The sequence below is a fragment of the Leuciscus leuciscus genome, assembly GCF_965113295.1.
Source record: "Leuciscus leuciscus genome assembly, chromosome: 17".
Classification (NCBI taxonomy): Eukaryota; Metazoa; Chordata; class Actinopteri; order Cypriniformes; family Leuciscidae; genus Leuciscus; species Leuciscus leuciscus.
Window position 1 is genome coordinate 20,418,251 of NC_138741.1, and position 15,985 is coordinate 20,434,235.

The 15,985-nt window shown below is 36.7% G+C and overlaps 1 protein-coding gene across 31 annotated transcripts in view; it reads left to right on the forward strand.

The window, feature by feature from the left end:
* The window catches only part of ank3a (ankyrin 3a), a 122,725-nt gene that overhangs the window by 66,825 nt on the left and 39,915 nt on the right, over nt 1-15,985 (forward strand). For 18 of the 31 annotated variants that reach the window (XM_082144042.1, XM_082144048.1, XM_082144057.1 and 15 more), the window contains 6 exons: nt 402-440; nt 4,614-4,737; nt 10,915-11,017; nt 13,893-13,943; nt 14,443-14,552; nt 15,642-15,674. In XM_082144042.1, the coding sequence (XP_082000168.1) occupies nt 402-440; nt 4,614-4,737; nt 10,915-11,017; nt 13,893-13,943; nt 14,443-14,552; nt 15,642-15,674 (460 nt within the window). Of the gene's footprint in view, nt 1-401; nt 441-2,592; nt 3,152-4,613; nt 4,738-8,493; nt 8,506-10,914; nt 11,018-13,892; nt 13,944-14,442; nt 14,553-15,641; nt 15,675-15,985 lie in introns of those variants that run through there. The other 13 variants (XM_082144070.1, XM_082144045.1, XM_082144051.1 and 10 more) reach the window with 11 other exon arrangements.

Here is a 15,985-nt window from a genome sequence, read left to right on the forward strand (position 1 = left end):
GTCAGGTTTTGGTCACTTTTGGGTACAGATTTGTCCCCAAAATAGTTAAGTAGGTACACACACACACACAATGTTTCACTCTTTCTTTGTGAACTATATACTGTACAATAGGTTTATAATGTTGAAAAGAGCTCTTTACTCCACTGGGACCATATGCACACTTAAGTCAGTGAGGCAGTTGTTGAAATATCATTTAAACTATTCTTGCATCCAGTGGTATATTCAAATTTAGTTATTTTGACAGTTTCCCCTCTAGCTTGCACCATGTTCACTGGGCTAACACTACATGCCTTCATTAATCTGTGTGTGTGTGTGTGTGTGTGTGTGTGTGTGTGTGTGTGTGTGTGTGTGTGTGAGAGCATGTATGTTTAACCTATTGCTGTGCACTGTATGTTTGACAGCTGTGAAAGATCATGAAGCCCAGACTGATGGGGAAGAAGGTACACGCTTTCGCAGTTCTGTTTTTTCTCCCTTTTTTAATCATCCCTCGCTTCACGCACACACTCGCTCGGCTTTGATGCGTTCCTCTCGTCTGGCTTTGCAGTGCACTGTGTCTGTTTTCTTGAGTCTGTATGCACATAACCACAAGTGTGATTGCTGTGATTTCCTGTGAATTCTAACTTTACACACACAGTTTTTTTCCCCTTCGTTACTTTAAACACATATTTACAAATGCTCACACACAGAAACACAATAACATGCCCACACAAGCCTGTATGTGACTCATACAGTTGCCTGGGATGCAGTGAAGCTGACGTGCAGTGAATCAGGAGGAGAAGAAAACACTCCACGTGTTGACTATGATGCCAAACTCTCTCTCTTGTCTCCTGGTTCATCGCTGAAATATTCATGAGCATAATGTCCCTCTCTGCACCCCTCTCCATGGTTACACAGAGAGATAAGGGTGTACGGTTACCATGTGTGTCAGCAGATACACTTAGAATACCGCAGGTGACACTGACTGGACCCACAGGTGTCACCCCTCTACCTGAGAGAGAGAGAGAGAGAGAGAGAGAGAGAGAGAGACAATCTTAGAATATAATAAAGCAGTAAAATCTAGTGTTTAAACTGCTGTCGGAGCAGTATGTGCATTAGTGCGTGTGTGTGCGTGTGTGTTAGCAGCAGACGCCTATAATATATCTATAGGCTATCCTGTTAGTTGTCTGTGTATTGAGTGGTGCAGGCAGGCCTCATGTCTGTCAGAAGCAATGACCACTCCACTTTTGATCTCCAATCTTATTTTGTAACACACACCTGTCTGACTAATGACGTCTATTGTTTTTATTTTACACTAATTACCAATAACTTTCCTTACAGAAACCTTTTTGCATTTCTAGATTTTAATTAAGATGTTTACATTTACTTTCTTACCAGTTATTTTGGTATTATTTAAATGCTATTATAGTTTTTATTAATATTTTGAATTAGCCTTAATTTTTGTTTTCAGTTTTCATTTTAATTTTAATTAAATTTTTAATCAATTGATGTCCTTTTTTCTTATTAGTTTTTCTTGTTTTAAAATATTACTATTTAGGATTTTTTATTTAATTTAATTTCCATGAATATTCCAGTTATTTGTGATGACTGGATAGGGTAATTTATAATAGTTTTATTTTATAAAGATACTTTTCTATTTTCTTTAATTATGAAATTAATAAAACCTCTTTTTGTCATACAATAAAATCATAATTGTTATTTTCAAAAACATAGTTTTTTGAATAACATTATTTTTCTATATTCTATTGTCATAAATATAACATTTATAATGACTATAAAAAATATTTTTTATTTAATGTTTTTATTTATTTATTATGTTTTAAAATTGTATTTACACGAGTATCCAGGCCTAGAAATCACACCTTTTGAATTCCCTGATATTTTCCAGGGCTGTGTTGAACCATAATTCCTTCATAAAAAAAATAAATAAATAAAAACATTTTATCACAGTGTAGGTCAGTTTAATTGTCATTATCGGGACATTTCATTCATTTTAGTAAAGCCTGATCTCTCCCACACACAACAAAGAGCACAGTGCCAAATACAGCAAAATACACACGATTAAAATTAGATCTTGTGTGTATAACTGTACAGTATAAACTTGAGAGAAGAGTGAACTTCCTTAGTTATGTAATGTTCTTTATCACTTTGTAATGAGTAGAATGTTCTACAGTGACTGTGTGCCTGAGAGACCTATTGACATTAGCTGATAAAACTTTACCACAGACTTGTATTAGCATTTAAACTGCTGTATTAACGTTTAAACATATTTCAGCAGTATTTCAGTTTTTATTTTTAAATTTATTTTTATATTTTTTAACAGTTTTTAATAGTTGGAGTATTAGTTAATAATAACACTGGAACAGACCTGTTAACTTTGTAAGATTCTGGGGTGGATTTCAGTCTGAAGCCCCCAAATTAGGGTTTTTATCAATAATACCTACAATATTTTAAAGCGTAAAATGATTGAGATATGAGCATCTCAAACAGCGAGGACCATTTCAGATGTCCAGAAGTTAGTTTTCAACATTCTGTATTTGTGAGGATTTTTATTTTATTTTATATTTGACCCCAAGTAGCCAAACCAGCACACACACACACACACACACACACACACACATACATTAGAGAAGTGCTTGCACTGTCTCCCTCCCTTCATTCTCCTGAGAGAACTATGTTGACAGTACTTGGTGTCTTGTTACCACCTTGCACTTGCTGCTAGACAGACCTGCAAAATCTTCAGCAGCACATACACACACACCGGACCTGCTCCTGCGCGCGGGCGCGTGTTCAGTGTGTGTGTGTGTGTGTGCGCGTGTGTGCTTGCGCTCACGCGGGAGGCTGGAAAAAGAGCAGAGCTCCCCTGACATGTGAGAGTGCAGCTTTGGTAGATCCTCCTTCACTTGACCCAGGCTGCCTTGTGATTTAACTTTTACCGGGCGAATGAACGGATGTAAATCTCGCAAATCCAGCCACGAGAGTTCTGGTCGACTCGGGGCGACCGACTCTCACATGATCAACCGGAATAGACCAACCTCACCATCAGTTATTTTCTCAGAGGATACAGACTTCATTGAGAACTTAACGAAATATCGGGGGAATACGCTAATACCGGATATATCAGTATCGGAGTGGGATATGGCAGCGCTTTTATGTGAGTCGTTGTGTCAGAATACTGCGGTGTTTTGGTGGCTCTGCTGCATAACGTTACTGTGTTCACCGGCTGGACACTGCTCGGAGATGTTATTCAGATGTAACGTTACACTTTTAAAACTCAGAATGACGTCAAATGCCGTGTCTTCTATTTCTAGACAGGGTCATCTATTAGTCTTTGTCATGAGTGTTCGTTGTCATTAAGTCGTTAATTCGGTACCGGAGTAGAAAGGAATTAGCGAGCCGGTTAGGGTAACAGAGGAGTTCTGAAGCGGGAGGGGAGGGGCTGCAGCACGCAGAGAGAGAGAAGAGGACAAGCAAAAGTCGCGTTTATGATAAAAAATGTTGGCTGTGGCTCAAAACCTTGAGAACATTGCCTACCTAGATGTCATTTTGTGCATCATAGGCGCCCTAATTTTGTCAAATAACTACACCCTGAAAACCACGAGAGCTATCTGCCTAGACGGCGTTGAATGTTATGATGATGATGTCTAGTTAGCAGCTAACGAGGTTTTGAGACGCAGCCGTTGCTTGTTTTGTCATTGGCATAACGTTAGTGACTATTTGTTTGTTTTTTGCAAGTGGTTTTTAATATAATTTAATATAATGTTAATTTCGACGGTTACAAAAACCGTTACAATTGAATCTGTTATTAAACTGTTATTAAACTATACAAACAAACTTAGGTCCAAACTTAAGCAAACCATCTTAGGTCGGTTAAAAAGGTTTTTTTTTTACGGACTATCATAAATCATCTAATGTAAAACTAAACTATTAAACTTAATTTGATCTATATATTTTTTTATTGTCATATTTCTATATTTTCCCTGCTGAAAACAAACCACGTAAAAGCTGCCAGGCTAAGATGATTTGCTAGTCTTACCTTATTTTAGCTAGATCCCAGCTTGCTCCAAACCCCTAAAACCAGAAAACAGACCCTGCTGAGTGTGAGAGACACCTGCAAACCAGCATAGCCTGGTTTTAGCTGTTTTTCATCAGGTTTAAGAAACTCTTGGGGGTGTGATGGAAACGTGCTTTATAGCAGGAGACGCAGTGGTGTCCTGATGCAGCAATAACTGTTTCCTCTATGTGTTAGTGAAATATTGCCAACTAAGCTTTTGTTATTCACAGCGGGGACAGAAAAACACCCAGGTGTTATGTGACATAGATTAATAATCTAGAAGCTGCGAGCTGGATGTTTGCATGACACAACTAGACTGTGTGGTCTGGTAGATTTACACCACAAGAGATGATCCACAAATTAGTACCATTGTGCATTCGAGCAAGACACTTAACCTCAGAATGTTCTAGTCGGATTGTCTTGGCAATAATTGAACTGAAAGTCACTTTGGGATTTATTTAATTAGAAGAACGAAGGGGAGCTGATTGCCGCAGCTGCTGATAGGTCACCTTACCCGTTCACCTTCAAGTGAGCTCACCTTAGGCCCATCTCATCCCTGCAGGTGAAGATGCGATGACTGGCGAGACTGAGAAGTATCTTCGGCCACAGGACCTGAGGGAGTTGGGGGATGACTCCCTGCCGCAGGAGGGGTACATGGGTTTCAGTATTGGAGCCCGCTCTGCCAGGTAACAGCACTTATATACTGTATATGAACTGATAAGAATGTAAAATGTGTACTGAAATGCAATGTAAGTGGCTTTGGATAAAAGCGTCTGCCAAATGTGTAAATGTAATTATACTTTATTTATATGGATGCTTGCTTTTTCATGAAGCTGTTTGTTAACTATTCACTGGTTCTCCATGAGTGGCAAAAATAGCCTATATGGTGCTGCAAGTTATGGCAGGTGTAGATGTTTGGAGATGTTTGGATGAAGGATGATGTGGCTAGATCTAGGATGTGGAGTTAGACAAGGGAATAGTGTTCAGCTGGACTTCTCTAAAAGCATTACAGTCTTAAAAGGCATGTAAACAGAGTGCTAGTAAGCAACCAAACTAAAACACCAAATCCAGGCTGTGGTCGTTTTGTTTTAATGACAGGACATTGTGAATTGACTTTCAGTTTGCATTAGTAAAATGCTTCAAGAACAAAAAGATGGCAGTAAACATCAGGAAAGAGAGAAAGCCAAATCTTGGCCAGATTCACTCTGCATTCAGAGCTGTCAGTCTTCATATCCTGTTGTTTACTGGAAATAAAAAAAACACTGGGATATTCCGGTTCTCAGGAAACTGTTCCCATTACACAAATTCAACTCATCATGTGCCATTCAAGTTAAAGTGTGCATGAAACTAGTGTTTTTAGATGACAAGATAAAATTATGAGAAATTGTTATGCAAATAGTAGCAGAAAAACACCTGTTGTACTTTTAGTGCAGACATTAATCTTTACAGTATTTAATATTTTTAAAGAGGTAATATCATACAGTTATTCCACTTTAGGCAAAATTGTTTCATGTTTTGCTGGGCAACTTTTGTCGAATTTTTAACAGTAATAATAATTCATGGTTTGCAAACTGTGATTTTATCAAACATGAAAACTGAAGACAGTAGAGTTTCCAGTTGTTTTAAAACCAGACACATTAGTATAATTCACAGCAAAAACATTGTAAGATTGATTGGAGATATACAGTGTAAATAGATTTGTATAGAGGATTATGACTGCGAGTTCTATTTCAGCTTTAAGAAAGTACACATAGTGGATACTTAAAGGTATAGCCTAGGTCACCCAAAAATGAAAATTATCATTATTTACTCGCCCTCAAGCCATCCAAGGTGTATATGACTATCTTCTTTCCGACGAACACAAACGGAGACATATAAATATCCTGGTTCTTCCAAGCTTTAGAATGGCAGTGAATGGGGGGTGAGATTTTGAAGGCCAAAAAAATGCATCCATCCATCAATAAAAATAATCCATATGGCTCCATGGGGTTAATAAAGGCCTTCTGAAGTGAAGCAATGGGTTTTTGTAAGTAAAATATCCATGTTTAAAACTGAATTAGCTATAATAACTAGCTTCCGGTAGACGGCCGTACACAGCCATTTGCGGTGAAAGAGTAACCCCTTACCTGACGCATGACACAATGACGAACGCGGAAGCGCAGAGGATAGAGCAAAATGAAACACCAGTCACGAATTAGAAGCCTAAAACGAGAAATTTTAAGGAGAAATGTCAGAGAATTTGGATATAAGAGAAGAGGAGCCTATTTGTTTAAACCACGAGAGGCGTCTAAGCCAGGGATGGGCAACTTTCCTACTGAGTTTAGCTTCAACCCTAATCAAACACACCTGAACAAGCTAATCAAGGTCCTCAGGATTACTAGAAAATTACAGGCAGGTGATTTTTTCAGAGTTGGAGCTAATCTCTGTAGGACAGTGGCCCTCCAGGACCGAAGTTGCCCATCCCTGGTCTAAGCTTACGATACTCCTACATCCTACGTCATAGGCCTACATCACGTCAGGGTTACGAGGTCCTTGCACACTGAGTCCAAAGCTCTGAATTGAATTCTGAATTTTATGACGGACAAAAGTTTCGGAGGCAGTGTGTAAGTGTGATTGACATAACGTGAGTTCGTATTTATTTTTTAACGTGCAAAAATTTCGGATGCAAATTTTGGACTCAGTGTGCAAGGACCTTTAGTCTTGTGACGCAAGCCGACTTGCGCAGTATGCTTAGGTTCATCTGCCATTTTTTATTTATTTTTTTACACAAACACATCGCTTTACTTCAGAAGGCCTTTATTAACCCCCTGGAGACGTATGGATTACTTTTATGATGGATGGGTGCCTTTTTTTGGGCTTCAAAATCTCGCCCCCCATTCACTCCCATTATAAAGCTTGAAATATCCAGGATCTTTTTAAAATATATCTCCAATTGTGTTCGTCTGAAAGAAGATAGTCATAGGATCTAGAATGGCTTGATTAATCATTTATCATTTTATGTAAATTATAGGATCATTTTCATTTTTCCCTTTAATTCAATTTCCCTTTTTTCCCCCATCTATCCCTCTAAACATGGTCACATTACAATGTTGTGTCCATCAACACTTTAAATTGTAACGTACAGTTTACAGTATTTATGTGGCCTGAACAACCTAATGCATTGACCCATGTTGTGTTTTGTTGCATCTCCTAAGTTGGTTTGGTATTTATATGGTCTATTTATGCTTTTTGTCTGATTAGCAAAAATACAAGTGGAAATAACCGCATAAAATGCTCGGGTGACTAATTGTAGGCTAGATGTTTTGTTAATGATTATTGAAACATGATCAAATGGATCTTGACAGCCTTGAGGACACTTCATAACAAGGATGATGTCCTTGTAAGCACCAAATCTGATCAGATATTACACATTTTAGAAAAAAGCCACATGATGTTGTATGCCTAAAGGTAAAAATTTTGAACTATTTTTCAGTACCTTTTATAAAATCTAACTAGCTACGTTTCTCAGAAAGGTTTAGTGCAGATGACACACATTTGTGGTGTTTTGTGCCCATCCCCTCATTTAAGAGGTCATCTCGTCAGGATCTGGTTGTCGTTGCAGAAGGATGATGAGTGTAGGTGAGATAAATGGGGACACTAGGATGGAAAGGTACCAGTCCTGTCATGCAAGCATTATGTGGCACAATGGAGCCTAATTTTCTGTTGTTGCACGGGACATTTAGTTCTGATTGGCTGGCCTTTGTGTGCCAATTGTCATAGCATTCGAGGACGTGGAATAAATGACTGAAAACAATGACGTCATCACGGGGAAGGGAACACTGAGTGACAAAGCCTGGAAAGTGCGTGACTCTTTTTGTGTGAACGTGAGGGTGTGATGTGATGGATGCAGACCTTCAGTCTCCAGTTATCACCTTTAGTTATGATGGATTGATTGAATTGATCATTTCAATTTTGTGCTCAGAACTTGTGTAGCTCAGAGGCAAGAATTAGCTCTATGGTTTGCTGTATTTGGATATTGACACAAGAGGTATTAAATAGTCAAATGTGAGTCAAATTAGCTGTATAGATTATTGTCATTTGCAAAATACTCAGTATCCCAGCTGCTTAGCCAAGGTAAGACATACTGTTTCATGTCTGAAGATTAGTTTTACTTGCTTTAGAAATGCTTATTGCTATTTGGATTGTTTGATGTTTCTTAATGATATTCTACTCTACAGTTTCATATTCTGCCTCTTTTGTTTTGTTAACATCAGCCTGGCATTGTTTGCTCTTAGATAGGGCTACTAATGTTGCTCGTTTTTGCCAAACACTCACCCAGTCCTGTCTAGGAGCACAACACATGCTGTGGCAGAGCCACAGTGCCATGCTTAACTCTCACTGCTTCTGCCACGTCCAGTACATTTTACTCTTTTCTCTTTCTTCGCTTCTCTCACTCTCTCTAGCCCCAGGATAAGGTAAGAGTGATGTCTTACTCTCTGCCTTTCTCTCTCTGTGCCTTTCGCCTTCTCTCTCCGTAGCTGTCGTTTCTGTCACTGCCCCTTTTCATACGTACTACAACTCCCATCATGCCTTGCTCCACCATGTCATCTGGTGCAGTGCGTTTCTATGGAGTCTCATCCCTTTCATACACTGAGGCCTGAGCTCCTCAGCCTGATAAAACAAATTCATGCATTTCAAATGGAGTGATGTGTTGACGTTTGATTTGTTCTTTCTGGCTCCGAAGCCAAACCTCCTGCTTATCGGTTACACAAAAGCCATCCAACACTTTTGAAGGCGGATTGTAAATTGAAAAGATGTGAGGAGTGTGTCAATAAAAGGAAAAGCGGGCAGTAGTTGTGTGTTGTGAAATATTGTTTTAAATGTTATTGATGTCTGAAATATTAATGATTAGTGTGCTAACTATTATATTTTGTTTGCTTTGAGATTTTGTTCAGTGTGGCATGGACTGTGTTTATATATGTTGTGTTTTGCTGTTGTTTCAGTTGTGATGCTCTATGTAACATCCAGGGACAAAAGCTTCAAGCTGATCAGTCAGCAATTGCAATGCCACATTATTTGGCCATTACTCACAACATTGACCACAGGGCAATTTTATCGCAAAATTAAGAGTAGATATGGTGTTCTAAGCATGTTTGGTTACAATCACTAGTGTGCTTTTGATAGAGAAGCATAGAGAGAATAGTTATTCCAAGCAGACATATTTGCACATTGATCGCAGAACATTAGATAGGAGGCATATGATTATAACATAGCTAAGCCTGTTAGGAAAAGAGAACAAATATTCATTCATTTCTTTGTTTGCTGTTTCACATGCAATGCACACAAAACCATAGTACAGCCTTCTTTTAAAATACTGTCTCTGTTCAGAACGAGATAATTAGAGAGAAGAAGTGCATAGTAAAGGAGGAAAAGGATGAAGAACGAAAAGAAAAAGAGATAAGGTAATGCAGAGGAGGGAAATGAAAGAGTGTGTACTGCAGAGAACATGGATTCACCTGCTGTAATACTACAGTATAGAACCATAAAAACAATGCCGATCAGGACGAATGAAACTGATGTGCGAGAGGAGGACACAGAAAGACGGTTGTAAACCCATTCATCCGAAGACTAGCACACAAACCAACACCGTTTCTTCCGTAAACACACCCTCGTGCACAGTTCTGCTGTGTGCGCTACAGTGCTGTACCTTTAAATCCTGCTGATTGCTGCAGAATTTTCAATCTCTCATACACACACTGTACAACCAACCCAAGACTGCTGTCCTGCAGAGATCCAGGCATTTCTAAGAGCACTGCAGAAAGGTGCACACATGCACATGCAGTCATACATTTGAAATAAGCTAAAATGATCAGTTTATTATTAGTGGTGCTTGCTATAACTGCTCTTAGTGGATTTTTTTTTTTAAAACACGTCAGGTTAAATTTAACTAGCACTAGCATACAAAGCGTAAGACCTCTGTTAATTTAAATATACACTACAGTTCAAAAGTTTATGGTCAGTAAGAGTTTTTAGAAAGAGATTCATCTATTCATCAAATATTACCTGAAAATATTACAATTTCTACAAAAATATTAAGTAGCCACAACTGTTTTAAATTATTTCTGAAGGATCATGTGACTAAAGACTATACATATCAGTTATTACATTACTAACTTGACATCGCAGCCTGTTCATTATCAAAAGAGAACTCAACGCTGGTTTCGGTTTCAGTTATGCTTTAAATTAATTAGTTTTAGCTTGACGTTTATATAGCTACTTATATTTTTAATTCTTGTTCTGTTCTAAATACCATTAAATTGAAAGGATTTGTTGTGGAGTGAGGGGAACTAAATAGCTTTAGTTTTAGTTTTATAGTTTGTAAACATTTTGCTTTGTTTACCGGTATTTTAGATTTTTGCATGTAATAATAAAATGCGTCTTATACACGGACTTATAAAAAAAATGCGCGTGTGTGTAGTGTATTTTTTAACCACGCAGCAATTTTTTAAAATATCTTGAAAAATTACTTTAATTACTTGTTAAACTGATAACTGATTTTAACTGATAGTATTAATCGGTCAAAATTCCGATTAAGGGTAAACCAGTTAATTATAAGCATCCCTGTTGCCTGTTCAACTTCTCTTCTACATGTCTGCCCATTTCGGTTTTCTTCTTACTTCCTCCTCTCTGTCCATCAGACATCCCTTTCTCTCCTCTCTTCTCTGAAGGGGGTTTGCTTTTGTTCTCCCTGGATGTTGCATGTTGTAACTTTTGTGTTTTTGTTTTGTGTTTATGTTTGTTCGTCCCTGTTTGTGTCTTTTGCTTTATGTTTGTGTGTATCTGCTTGTGCGTGTGTACATATGTGAACTTCTTACACACTCCAGTCTGCGCTCCTTCAGTTCAGACAGGTCCAACACTCTGAACAGAAGCTCCTTCGCTCGAGACAGCATGATGATTGAAGAGATGCTGGCGCCTACCAAAGACACGGTGAGAATCCCTACTCTCTTTATCTCTCTCACTCTCATTAGTATTGTTATACTCTGTGTCATACTTCCAGAAAGTAGTAAGAATTAAGAATTTTTTTGCCAAATACTTAGGTAGCATCATCCATAGTAGGAAAGGCAATCCTAGAATGCTTAGAATGTGATGAATACATCAAAGATGAAGTACAATATTTATAAACAGTGTTGTATTATTATATTTTAAACTACTTTACTATTTATTAATATTTTTAATTAGCTTTTATTTTTATCTTTTTTATATCTTTTATATTTTCGTTTTCATTTTAGTCAGTTAATTATGTACTTTGATCACTTTTATTATTAAAAATATTTCTATTTCTGTATTTTAAATATTGACATTTTTTATTTCAGTTGTAATTTTAATTCGTTTTTTCTTTACCCGTGTCGAGTTACCGGCAAAATACGGAAGTGAATGCGAAGTGGCCCATTCCACGGACGAGAATCCATGAACCGCATTATTATACCTGCACAATGTATTACCGTAAAACCAAACCATAGCGTAGTGCTATTGTGAATTCACAAAGGCTGCGATTCAATTAAATAAATATATGCCCTGCGGCTTAAAATTAGGTTTTGTGCGTCTTTAGTTCACACTAAATGCTGCTCCACATGAATTGTTATCATTAATATGCATGGAGCCTTTCAAACTCCATCTCTGCATATGCTGTGAGTTTGGGTTGCGTAACGTTCATCTGGGAATGCATTGTGCGCCATTTTATCCGATTTGTAAGGGAAATCATTTGTAAACCTTCACCAACACAGGAGAATACGTCAATATGTTTCTAAATATGCGTCTTGATTATCGTGATTTCAAAATAAAAGTTTAAACCCTTTCTCTGAGTTTGCATGTTTGGATGTCCACATATTATTCTTATAGAAAACGTTCGCTGTTCAAGAAAAGTGGCTTTAGCATTTCTTTAGTAAAGCAGTGGCCAATTATTAAAGATTAAGTAAACATTTGAATTAAATGTTGTTTGGCCAATAATAAACAAGGAGTTAATCTGCTGTAAAGTGTAACAACACCTGGCCGTTGAAACCCTCTGCAGGCATTTGTTATAATACATAATGTACATTAGATGTTTGTTTATATTATGTATATTATGTATTTTATCAGTGTTGTTCTATAAACCATCTGATTATTTGCATTTGATACTTCATTTGAACCAAATATTATTACCTCATTGTTATTATATATGTATTTTAAGTCACTTTAAAGTCTTTTTAGGTCTTAGGTCTTTGCTTAGATCTATTTTTATTGCCACAAAAAATGCCAGATTACTCAATTAATCGTCAAAATAATCGACCTATTACTCGATTACCAAAATAATTGTTAGTGACCGCCCTAATTTATAACTAATAGTAATAAACTAAAAGTATTGCTTTTAAATTTAGTTAACAATAACAACCCTGTTTATAATTTATTTTAAATATAATTAATTCATTCAATACTGGGAAAATATATTCAAAATTGACTTAAATTTATTTGACCTAAAAATGGTGTGCTATGTGTGTGTGCCACTGCACTGCTTTGAGATATCACACTTGATCTACATCAACACTGACTGGTCACCACTAGAAATTATATACAACATTAAAAAATGTAAAAAAATAAGGTTTGCTTTATGCACTTTCACACTTTATATTGTGTGTTTTAACAACTATGTACTTGCATAAAAAATGGTTAGGTACAGTTAACTTATTGTTTTTGTTGTATTGCAAAACACTTTTGCTGTTATTGATGTGGGATACAGGTAAGGTTAGGACAGGTTTGGTGGTATGGGTAGGTTTAAGGGTGTGTTAAGGTGTAAGGGAAGGGTAAAGTGTACAGCTGTAATTGCATACAGGTATAAAAAAATTAATAAAATTACAATAATCATGTTACAACAATAAATGCATTGTGTCTAATGCTTAATTTAAATGTTATTACATAGTAGTTAAAGACACTTAATTTAAAGCTTTATTTTTTATTTCATTTATTGTCTGGCATTCTTCCTCAGGACTTTCCACAACACAGCAAAATGTCCTGGAATATTTGTGTTGGGTCCCATGGGGTTTGCGAAAGCCTGGTCCCCATCCACACAGATACAAACACATTCTTCTCTTTTGTCCAGTGTCACATTCTCATTTCCAAATGTGCCTTTTAATAAACTCGAAAGACTTGAGACTTTCAGTCTAATAATCAAAATGCTTGACCTCAATCTATCCATAAACAGACGCTGGCAGAAAGATAAAGAGAGGGAGAAGGAGAGAGATGGATAGTCACACTTGGACTCTGTCAAGCTTTTCCATGATGTGTTTTCCTGTTCAGAGTTCGGTTGCTCTTTCCATTTTCAGGAGCAAATGTTCACACCAGACTCTTGAAAAATGAATTCCTAAAGAATGCAGAGAGATAGTTATTAGTCCACTGAATTTGTTTGATTAAAATTTGAATTGGATTCACTTAAGCATATCAAATATGACAACCATTTGCCTTAACTAAACATAATAGTTATGAGGTTTAGTATTCACACAGCCTTGAGAGTTCCTTGAGAGTGCAAGAGAGAGAGAGTGCGATACTGCATACTAAACTGTTTTTATTTTTCCTTCAGTGTCAGATGCTGTCTTCCAAAAGTGATTGAGCTGCCTGCCCTGACAGCTTTTTGGGCATCATTCAAGTGTTCAATTTATGTTCGATTAGGTAGACAGATCACTAGGTTTTAAACAACATCAGAGAAAGACTTTGTAATTTTTTTAGCACACTTCTTATTTCCTCTCTTTTTGTTTGGCAGAGCAAAGATCACCCTTTCCTCCTTTACAGCAAGTAGCGTAAACATGTCTGTATGTGTGTTTTTCTTTTAAAGCTTCAGAGTGTATTTAAAGATATTTCCTACATGGTGGACCCTCAGAATAAGGTACAGGTTCTTGATCGTGACCATGTTAGTCATCACTCTCCATTTTTTCCATTCTTTCATTACCCAAAAATCCGAACACACTCGTTTTCTCTCATTTAGTCGCTCATTGGTATTTGTGTGTTATTGTTTGCTTATAAATATAAGCTCCACCCCCATATGCAGCCCTGTCAGTGTTTATTTCATGGTCTTTCACTCATTTTTTTCTTATTGAGTGTCCTGTTTGAGGCCATGTTTCATCCAGATGCATCAATGCGGTGTTTCCGAAGACATATTGTTTTCTTATCTTCATATCTTGGCAGTGGTTTTACAAGGCATCTCAGGAGATCTTTAGATAACCGAGTCATCAAATTAAAATATATATATATATATATATCATAATTTCATTTTATCATATCATTTCTAAATGTAACATGTTTTTTTTAACAACCTGCACACACCTTTTGAAAGGGGGTAAGCAACTTTCCTGACCCCATATCATTATGTTTGGATGTGTTTACAGCACCTTGCAGTGACTCGTGAATACAACAATGAGTGTATGCGGCGGTACAGTTGGACCCCTGACACAGTGGACAACTCACACAACACTGCGTGCAGTCCCGTGCACTCTGGGTAAGAATACGTTTTTGTGTTTAGATTGTTTAACACGATTTTAAAGGATGCAAACACATTAGTAGCCACGACATTATTATATTTTGATTAAATATGATGTTTATTATACAATACTGTTCAAAAGTTTGGGTCAGGTGCGATTTTTTTAATTAATTTTTATTTATTTTTATTTAAGTCTCTTATTCTCATCAAGGCTGCATTTATTTGATTAAAATTATAGGAAAAACAGTAATATTGTGAAACAATTTAAAATGAATTATTAAAATATAATATAATGCAATTTTATAATTTACATATTAATTAAATGTATTCCTGTGATGGCAAAGCTGATTTTTTAGCTGCTTTGCTTCAGTTTTCTGCATTATATTGTCCTTGTGCTGCTTAATATTTTTTGTGGAAACCATAATACATATTTTTTCAGGGTTTTTTTTATGTATCGAAAATTCAAAAGAACAACATTTATTTGAAATTGAAATATTTTGTGACATTATAAATGTCTTTGTCACATTTAATCAATTAAATGCAAAGTTTTAATTTGTAAAAAAAAAAAAAAGAAAGTTCTTACTGACCTATAACTTTTGAACGGCAGTGCTCAACCCCCCTTATTTCACAGTAGAATTTTCTTTTATTAATGAGAGTTTAAAGGTGTAGTCATTTCCAGTAGTGGCAATTCTGTCCATTCATTTCGATGCAAAAACTTGACTCCCTACTTTTAACCACCTATTTTTTCTAAGGGGGGGACCGAGCATTTCATTAGTGTATTATAATGATACCATTTATGATTGGTGGAAGATGATTTAACCCAACCAATCTGCAAACATGATGCTGTTTTGGGCAAGCATGCAAAAAGCTTTTCATTGACTTCATTGAGTTGTTCGCATAAAGCACATTTTGTTTTCCTTTAGGTTCCCCCCCACTCCACGCACACACTTTCTTCTGCATTGCACATAAGATCTGATTTTTGATTTTTGATTTGCTTACTTGTATGTCAGCTGTTTTACCATGACAACAACTGTAATAATGAATGTTGTTTATGTTTACCTCCTGCTTTCTGTTCTTTTTTTCTTTTTGTTAATTTTCCTTTTGCAGCCCTTCCTCCCCGCTTCCTCAGTATGACTCCAGGTGAAAACTGAGTCCGGTGACATCACTCTTTCTATAGCTTTCTGTCCTTTCTTTTCCCTATATTTTTCATCTGTTCTCTCCTGTATTCTGTCACTCTTTATCTCTTTCCTGTTCTCTGGTGTTTTATTCCCTGTTTTATCTCCTCATCTGTGTGAGCGCTCCTCCACACTGGGTGTGTGAATAGCCGGTCTGTGGAAAATGGACCTCACATACATTCAGAGATCAGCAACTTCAGCACATTTCTAAAATAAATTGCAGATCACTCATTACACACACTAGCACTACCACCATCAGCACATTAGAAAATTAGT